Here is a 10,141-nt window from a genome sequence, read left to right on the forward strand (position 1 = left end):
AATATCTTATACTACCCAGCAAATTGAGCGTATTATTTTGTGCCAAGACAGAAAATAAAGCAAGATTTTAAAAGCCTCATAGAGTTATGCTGTAATTAGTTTCAGCTTCTCCTGCATATTAATTTTCTCCTGTTCCTTTATATAATTTGGGAAATGTCTTCAGAACACGATGGCACAATCAGTTAAGTACCTCTCAGAACTCATACACTAAACTGCATTTGCTCTAACAACTATTATAAAGCAGGCGGCAAAACAAATCCTCTGTTATTCTGTACAGTGCAGCTTATCAATGCAAACAGTTTAATATTTATGCTAAGAGGATTGTCACAAGTAGCTTCTGTTCCTTTAATTCTTGTTTTAAATAAATAATGAGAACATTTAAACACATTACTCTTCCCAGGGCCCTGAGGTCGGCTAATCTTATTATTTATGAAGTGATGTGCTACATAATAGTACTTAGTGCATGTTAACAGATGCTATTATCAGGGGCTGATGTGGAGAGCTGAAGATATATTGGAATGTTATGTGTTAATACTGTCCTTGTAGTGTAATGTACGATGGATTGAGTGCCCAGGATGCTGGTGCGGCAATTAACCACACACCAACATGGGTGTAAAGCTGAAGTATGTTTTCTTATGGGGATTACACTGCCATTAATAATTCCCAAGAGAAGAAGACATCTTTCATTTGGAAACAGTCTCTTCCAGAAGGCTGACGGTGTAGACAAGGAAGTTGCATGTGTCAGTATTTTCAGAGTTCATTTTACAGAGATAAAAGACACATATATGTTTAAAAGATCTTTAAAATTGTTACAACAATTATGTGCTTTATCAAACATGAATTTTTTAAAATGTCTTACAAGAGATAAAAGTGTATTTCTACAATTTGCTTGTTATCTCTTTGAAGAACTACGTAGACCTGCAGCGTATACCAAAATTATAGTCATGCTTAGCATTTTCATTGTCTTTCCCCATTGGAAACATTAGCTAATTAATCAGCAACATGCAAATTGTTTGAGGGGAGGAGAAAAGAGCGGGGGAGAAATCCTCCTTAAACTGTGACAATTTTTTTGATGCAGCATGTTGTATTACAGCCTAATCTTAAGAGATGCGATGGTTGCCACTTATAAAACTTTCCTCTGAGGGCTGCAGTTCAGTTGAATATTATAATTAGACTTCACTAGTATTGATGAATAATCCATTTAATAAAAAACACTGTAATTTAAACGTTTTCTCTGGGGACTAACATACACTAACCTCTTAATTTAATTTTATTGAAGTTTTGCCCACCTATTCATCATTGGAAGTTGTTATTAACCTTCATTTCCATTTATCTTTATAGAATTTTCTCTTTTTATATTGCCTTTTTTAGAGCTAAGCAGGTTGATACACTTGTAAATCTTCAGATTCTACAAAGGTAGTCCAGCTTCTTTAATACTGTTTAATCTATCCCCCCTGACCTTAATGCAGTAAATTCAATTTAATCTTTCTCAATAATCTAGTAATACATTGGAAACTGGCAAACATTTAAATCTGATAATGGTTTAATCACATACTTTAAATAACAGCTGAGATAATGAAAAAATAATTCACCATATAAAAGGTACACTAACTGAGTTTTCTCTGTGATTGGCTTTTTGAGAAATCCCTATAGAAAATACAAAGCCTACAACAGAAGTCAACTTCACTGGAAATGAGCAATCCATTTGGTCAGAAGACGTGGTATTTCTTTTTTATTATAATCTTTCCTTTAAATTAATGCACAAACGTGTCCTCACTGAGTATTCAGTTTCTTGATACAGTTTTAGTTAAGTAATTCATCTACTTACCTTTCTTTTCAGATGCCAGTCAGAAGCAGCGGAGAGCTTGCCAGAAGACCAGAAACCAGAATGCCATCCCTTCTGGACAGATGATGAATGTAGTATGCCTCTGCCATATGATCTTGAAGAAGTAATTGCTAATCTACAAAATCTTGTTCAGTGGGTAGAATAACAAGTGACCTTCTAGCCTAGAATTATTGATGCCCATCATTTGGAGAGAAGCCTGTTAGTTTAACATAAATCTTTTCAGCTTTATGATCCCTTGATCATGTGTTATTTTATGTGTCAATGCAGATTTTACTGGTCTTCACACGGTACCGTGGTTACTGTCTCAAATTAAAAAAGACGAGGCCCCAAGTCTACAGAAACAGGTGGCTTTTAAGACCTGAAGGCCAGAATACCAGCCTCAGTTCTTTCCTCCTCCACTCTAATTCCCACTAACCCTACAGCCCATGAATAACTGTGTTTTCCCAAGCTCCCTTGACATCTAAATTTCAGCTTCCATGAGTGCCTAGAACTACCTCTGCCTTGGCAGGTCTGAGCAACATCAGGCCTAGCTCACACCTGTGACAAAGCAGAATCCATGATCAGGGCATCCTAAGGAGAGGCCAGCTTGGGGTGAGTCTGATGGATATGTTTAGAATGTAGCTGTGACTTCATCCACTAACATAGACAGAGGTGCAGGAGATAGTGGAGAAAGTCCTTCATGCAATGGCTCCTCGTTAGAGCATTTGTTAGATGAGGCACTCTGAAGGAGCATCCTGACATAGATCCCAAGACTTCTTGCTGTTTCTCATCATAGCAGTTGAGTAGAACTGAGAGAGATACATGTGAATCCTATTCTGATGCCAGGTTTCCCAGTGCAGTCTAAAGAGCTGATGAACCTAAGGGTTTCCGTTTAGGGGTCAGGTTGCTGGCAGATTAGATTTAGCTTGTGTGATACTTGGCATTGCAGCATCTGTGTTGATCTAGTGAGGTCTATGAGAACAAAACCTGAAAACTATGAGAAATGAAGCTGTTTGTGATCTGTTTTGTAGTAACATGCTATAAAAAGAACAACTCTATGTTGGACAACACAGGGGTCTCTTGAATAAGAGAGAGATTTTTCATTTGGTTAAGTTGCTATTTTAACTTGAGCTGGTATACACCTTTTTCCTTTGCCATAAAAAGCAGAAGAAAATCGTATTATGGTGCAACAGCACTTAAGTCTGTATTGCCACTATAGAAGAAATCAGTAAGACTCCGAGCTTGACGTTGCCACCAAGAAATGAATATACCTCCTGTGTTAATCTTCTGTTTAAAGTCACTGTCGAGGCCAGGCTTACCCAGAGCAACTGTACTGGCAAAGCACTCTGCGTGCGGATGAGGCTTGTACTGCCAAAAATTGTACTTTTTACAGTATTACATATGCCAGACCTCCCTGGAGCTAAAGAAACTGTGCCAGCAAAAATTCAGTTTTAGTGGTATAGAACTGTGTCCACACCTACCAACGTTTGCCAGGACAGTTATACCAAGTAGAGATTGTACCTCTTAACACCTTTGTACCTCTTAACACCTAATGCCAGCAAAAGTATAAAGACCTGCATCAAGCATTTTCATTGTGGTCCTGGAGTTCTGCAAAAACTGTTAGCCACCCTGTATACTGTAAAGACTCTCTGAAGAATAAATTATTATTTAAAGTAAGTTTGATTATATTATAACCTTGATCCATACATTTACCCATTGTCTCTCGTGCCACAGATTTCTTAACATTTGGAAATACTCTGTTATGAGCATAGCTTTTTCTTTCCTGCACTAGCTAAAGCTGGCTTTACCAGTGGGCAAATAGGATATATTTGGATTAATACCACTCTAAATACTGTTTGCTTTAGAGATCATTTAAAGAAAAGCTACCTGAAGATTGGGAATTCTGCTTTTGAAAAGGCAGTTCTCACAGAAACAGATATTACTTTGGAAATGAGCAAGATTAATTCAAACAAGCTAATGATGTAACACTGTTAACAGCATTTGAGTGGGTGGTTTGTTTATGCTGTTACTTTATGATTATTTTGTGTTTAATTAAGCACTGCTAGAAACCATGGAGATCACAGTATTGAAATGAGTCTGACAGCCATAAAGAGTAGAGAAGGCCCATCAGTGTTGTAGTTCATAGCTGAAGTGGAGACATAGCTATTAAAAAAATGATTGGCAAATAATTATTTCCAGCAGTAGTAAAAAAACCCCACTGGGTTCTCTCTTGTATTAGGAGAGTGCTGGCAGCAATAATAGACTTTTTAAAAACACATGATTCTAGGGCTTGTCTATGCTGAAGATTTAGACTAGTGAATTAGCTGAAGTAGTACTAGCTTCAGTGCAGTCAGAGAACACTCATTTAATCTGTGGATGGCAATGACATAGACAAATGAACCCCTTTGGAATGGGTAAGACCTAGGATTCACTGGCAAAATGCAAATAATCAAGTGGTTAAAGAGGATTAATGCTCTGTGTTGCAGTCCAGTCTCACATCATCTAAATCGGTGTAACTTGGTTGAGTTCAGTTGAAATACAGAAGTATAAGAAGATTTCATATCTCCAAAGCCCCCAGGATTTGTTAGCAAAGACATGAGTAAGGTGGTTGGAACTGTTTGAAGCAGGTAGTAATACCAAATGGCACCCCAAAAGGAGAACGTGTTTAAAGGTAAATATCTATAAAAAAACTGAGATATCGAGTGTAAATTATTGTTGTGTTTGGATTACATACTAGAAGTAGACAAATACTTAAATGTTTCTTTTATTCAAATAGTTATGATTTAGTTATGTTGCAATGATACTTTAGCAATCCACTTCTATTCCAGCATCAGACAAACTGTTTCCCTTTTGGATGAGCTGAAAGACACAGCCCCTAATGGATGTTCTGTGTATAGCAACTGATTGCCAAGTCTGGATGCTCCAGAGGCATGAGGACCAAGGTCAGGGTTTTTTTCAGGAAAGAGGTGAGAGCATAAATTAGCTTCTAACATTAGATTCAATGATTCTTTTTAAATGGTGAAGTTCACGACTTTGCTTACATTTACTTTTCATCAGCCACGAAAGAATTAAGGTAAAATAGTTCCCTTGCACATGTGCATCAGGCTAAATGGATTACAGAAGATACAGATCTGTTTGCCTGTCTGCACTTGCCTTTAGACAATATTCATCAATTTTACAAAAGCTACTGACTAAACATGGAGCCAATACAAATTAAATGCTCGAGGCAAGGGCTTTCTTTGAAAAATCTGATACAGGGTTGGTTTTACACTGATAGAAGAAAAACATTGGCAGAAAATGAAAAACTTATTGTTTCTGTAATTTGGGGGATGAAAGGTAAAGGCCTTTTCTAAGTATTTGATAGGAAACTGCTGTGTTATGCAATGTAATTAGAAATGTTTTTATAATGCTTTATTCATATCTCCATGTATGAAAATATTTTATCCTGTAGGTCCTTTCTTCTTTTTAAAGGGTTATGGAAATAAAAAATATCAGTCTCAATGCAGTAAATTTTAAAGGCTTCATGCTTATGCTCCAACATACGTCATTGTGATGGTCTAAAATGTACATAAGAATGCCATGGGTAATCACCAACTGGAAACTGTCCAGGATGGGTAACATGCAACATAATAAATATCCAAATCAGTTTTCTTATCATCCAGATACAGTTTTAGTTTCACTGGTAATGATGCAAGATGCGCTTTAAAATCACGCTGGACTTCTTAATGCTGTGGGACAGATTCAGGAATTCCAGTGCCATAACAAGAAAAAAAGAAATCAAAAGAATACTAAAATCCATCATGAAAGATAGCTAAAATATTGTATTGTGTTAAGAGTGGGCATTGCTCCTTTCTCAGTTATTGTAGTGCCACTCCATTAGTCCTGTGTCATGCAGTGGAATTTGGGCTAATGCAACAGAAATGAAACTAGCCCAGGAGCTGATGTCTAAGCTGGGATGAGAGGAGGGGAATAGAGATGAGATGAGATGAAATGCATATAAGATGCAAGGGATGTGCTTTCTCAAGGCCACAACTTTAGTCGCTGAACTCATATGGGAGTCATTGAGCAGTAACTTGTACAGTGCAGGTTAGGATTTCTCCCTTAATTGTTGCCACCTGGTGTGTAGTTACTGTTGGCTCCTTAACCCCCCCTCATGCCTCCAACAGCTGGACCTCAGCTTTTTGCTTGGAGCTGACCACTGTTGTCTTGCACCAAGGTTACAGAGTTGGGAGGTGTGGTTGTTCCACTGTAGCAACAGGCATGAGAAACCCTGATCTCCAGCTTCAACCTCCATCTCTGTCCTACTACACCTCCATGGACTGAGTACCTCCACTCCACATCAGTTTCCCATTTGAGATGCAAGTTGCTGCAGCTTATCTTCTGAACAATCCCACTGGGATGGTGAACTGCTATGGGGAGGGGCCAGAGGAACAAACAGAACACTGTTCGCAATGACATTCCTTGTCCAAAAAGAAGACAACCACTACACTCCCCACAGCAGGGTGAAAAGCCCAGCACTACACTAACCTAGCATTAGAGAGTGGGAGCTGTTAGGCAGTGATGGAAGACTCAGGCAAAACCAGCACCATTCAGTGTTTCTGAGGACTGAGGACTCCCCACCTGCCCGCTTCTGGCTGTCACCTCACCCCACCTGAAAGGGCAGAGGCAATCCTGAATAGAACCACTGTTCTCTTCTTTTTCCATTCCAAACTGAGACTCATCACCTTCAGTGTTGCTGGGCTTGCATCTTAATTTCCATTCATCTGTCCTCTTCACCTTAGCCTGGGGGCATTCATTGAACAAGAGAAGATAATTTATACAATTGCAAGAAGACTACTTAGTAAGGCTGGAGAACTGGCTGAATAACATGTCAAATAAAAGTCAACAAATAACTGATAAAATTAGCACATTAAAATGCTGATGTTTGGGTGTGAGCACTTCACACACAAAATGAAAACTGTGGTTTATCTTCTTGTTACTTTGGAGATAGCATTTGAATTCACATGATAGAAAAGGACATACTACACTGAGGTTTACATCCTTTATTACCCCACTGGTTTTACGGTGCTTGTCCGTGATGAATCAGAATTTGGTCACAAAAGTTGTTCTCCTCCCCCTCTGTATCGTCAAATATTTGCTTTCATGCCAACACATCTTGGTTTGATTAGCTCCCTTGATTAGAGGCTAAAGTAAAAAGTCAGGTGTATAGGATTCCCATTATCCTTTATTTCACTGCTTCTAAGAACAGGTCAGATAGAGTTATTTCAGTGAAAATGTGAACAATCAACTTCTGTTTACCATTAACCTTCAGTTTTCTTTTCTTAAAATCAAATCAGGGCTTGGTAGGTAGTTATTTTCATACATGTCCCTTGATCAGTGGTACAATCTGTCAAAAGCCATTAAAGCCTTTATTAGGTTGAACTGCATTCAAAGCTAAACTATCCAATCATTTAAAGGGTTGTGATGATTGTTTTTAATATAGTATACATTGATTTCTCTCTCTGAGTAGTAGCATAACTTTGAAACTAAGCATGTATGACCAGGGCTTTTTGCTATCCAGCATGTCCTGAGGAGCCTGGTTTTGTGTGGAAGATAATGCCTACGTAACAAAGGAAGAGACGTATGCAGTGAAATCACCTGTGTGTTCTCAGAGGCTTTTCCTCCATTTTTTCCTATTTCATTGTATCCGTTGAGGTGCAATGTATATGGAATGGGAGGAAGTTTTCCAAGGTCCTTTGCTCAAAAGCTTCGCTGAAAAATTTAACATGTAATTGTAGTAATATTTCAAAGTGGCTTTTTATATTAAGATCTGAGGATGCTTTACACAGAGAAACTGAGGCAGAGGTCAAAAGTGCTGCTGTGTTCTGGCCACTAATGCTGGAGCCAAGCATACGTAACCTTCCATTGCTGGTATGTCTCAATTACTTGCAGTTAATCAACTCAGTTTACAGATTAAAAATAGAACTTTTTTTTTCCAAAGATATATCTGAAAATGGAGCTGGAATCTGTCTTCCTCATGTCACATTTAACATATCATTTAATTGCATTACATACAATAATACATCTCATGTAATAGAGATCTTTCAAGCCTCCTAATGTTTGATTAAACATTCCAGTGAATCTTTTAGTTAAATTCCAAATCCCTGAGCTCTCAATGGGAAAGATATATTTTATTGGAACTATTAAATTATTCCATGGAGAATATGCAGATATGAAATATATAATACAATGTAACATAATCCACACACTTTTAGCTCTATTTTAAGTATGTCCACTGCACACCCCACAGAGGTGGTGTAACTGCTGTACTAGGAAACTTAAGAAAATACCCTGCGGGTATTTGGGTGCTGTTTGTCCAGGTGAAGAGGTATAGCTGAAACAAACTGGAATGCTGATTATGCACCTGTTAGCACTTTTGTCTGGTACCTATTTGGTAGTCTGGTAGTACTTTGCTGAGAGCACCATTCTAGTTATCTTGATGAACATCCTAATAATTTATTGCCCAAACATTATCAAAGCATTCCACATTTCTTTCATTGTTGTTCTTTCTCTTCTATCCACTGATGCACTTTCTTTCACTTTTGTGTCAGTATTAACAGTAATGTTATTAACAAGTTCCTTGTTAGGCTGACGTGACTTCAAAGTGAGAAAACTTAAAAACTATGTATCAGATAACACTCTCTCAAGTACATTTATTTTCAAACCAATTTAATAGAATATTTTTGCTCCTCATTTATTTGGTACAGCTACATGTAATTTTTATTAAGGACTATTTATATAAATTGCAAGATATATGGTGATATTGAAATTTGTATAATGTGTTTGCTAATTTACTGACATTTATAAAATAAACCATTCAAAGAACCTGTTTGTCTCATTTGTCCTTCAGAAGGTGTTAGGTCTTGTCTTCAATACGTCGTTGTTGCAGTGCGTGGATTCTATTTTTTACACCATCTTACTTCAGGTGCCTACATGAGGAAATTAATTACTGTAAGCTTTCTATATGGTGCATACAAAAGTGAGAAGTAGGCTTCTTCAAAGCAGCAAACTAAAAGAGGCTCTGAATCTGCTCTGCAGTGGGACATCTCTTTCTACCTGAACTGCATTGCAAGTCCTAGTTAGATGGCATAGTTATCCTCATCTGCTTATGCTGACAATTTAATAATGGTAAATAGATGAAAGCAATAAAGGGGAATTTGTTGCGGTTTTTTATATTAATAGAATTAAATTCTGGTTATATTGCAAATCTTCTAGTAAGGAAGGCAGATTAATTTCTGTTACTTTGGTAAGACTCATGATGTAAATGGACATGACTGACTCCTACCCCCTGTAATAGTGTTTCCTTCAGCAAAAATTTATGGCTCTACTACTGGTTTAGAATATATTCTTCTGGCAACTTCACACTTATGATATTTGATACAAACTCTTACATTATGTGAGTAGTAGGAACTCAGTGCTTACCAGCACTGCATCAACCTGTTTGAGTATATAAACTGTTTGTTCTATGTTGCAATAGAGTTTACAATTTAAAATATATGTAGTCATGTTAAACGAGGCAATATCAAGGAAATGTGTCTTTAAGTGTACTTAGAGTAAAAGGTAGTGAGTTTGTGATATCTGTTGTTTCTAGGGAACTTCATTTCACAGTTCTATCTCCCACTTACAGCAGATTTTGTGCAGGGTTCTACTGTGTCAAAGAAATAGTTATCATCAGTCGTCTACATCTGAGGGCTATGGGTAGCCTAAAGTCCAAGCTACCCCAGCTTCGGTCACAGAGCAAGGCAAGGACCGATACTGCAAATTTCCTTTGACACTCTGGAGAGTGCCACCGTAGCGCAGGGCAGTGCAGTTTGATGTGTGCACACCCATGTGGCTGAGGTGCACTGCAGTGTTCTCTATTGCTTGGAGTTCCCTTCATGCCAAAGGCTGTGTGCCCAAGTTATTCTGCATTACTAGATTCCAGCCAAGAGGTGACAAAAGCGTGAATAACAGAGGCCAGGTCATTCTCTGCCAGGATGGAATGGAGTCTCCAAGCCAAAAAGAGTTGACAGAGAACATTATTCACAGATACTCCAGCTTAGAGTCAGCAAGGAATCCAAGAGGTAAGAAATATGATTTCTTAGCCCAGAACATTCTTTCCTTGGCTTTAGAAAAAGTTTAACTGATTTAACCAAAAGTCAGTAAACAGGCAACTGGATGGAGACCCTTTTCTGGAAGTCTTACTCTCAAACTTTTATTGCAATTCATTGTAACATATATTACATGTGTCTAGAAAGATCAAGATGAGCATCCCTAGGATCTAGAGTACCTTAACTG

General features: G+C 37.9%; 1 protein-coding gene across 1 annotated transcript in view; it reads left to right on the forward strand.

Annotated features, from left to right (window-relative positions):
• FTO (FTO, alpha-ketoglutarate dependent dioxygenase) overlaps positions 1 to 8,549 on the forward strand; it is a 216,431-nt gene extending 207,882 nt beyond the window's left edge. Inside the window, exon 9 of the mRNA XM_026856958.1 lies at positions 1,841 to 8,549. Within this exon, the coding sequence (XP_026712759.1) occupies positions 1,841 to 1,991 (151 nt within the window). The 3' untranslated portion in view covers positions 1,992 to 8,549. The remainder of the gene's footprint in view (positions 1 to 1,840) is intronic.
• The last annotated feature ends 1,592 nt before the right edge of the window (positions 8,550 to 10,141 follow it).

The sequence above is a fragment of the Athene cunicularia genome, assembly GCF_003259725.1.
Source record: "Athene cunicularia isolate RWA chromosome 11 unlocalized genomic scaffold, athCun1 chr11_part1, whole genome shotgun sequence".
In the NCBI taxonomy this organism is placed as follows: Eukaryota; Metazoa; Chordata; class Aves; order Strigiformes; family Strigidae; genus Athene; species Athene cunicularia.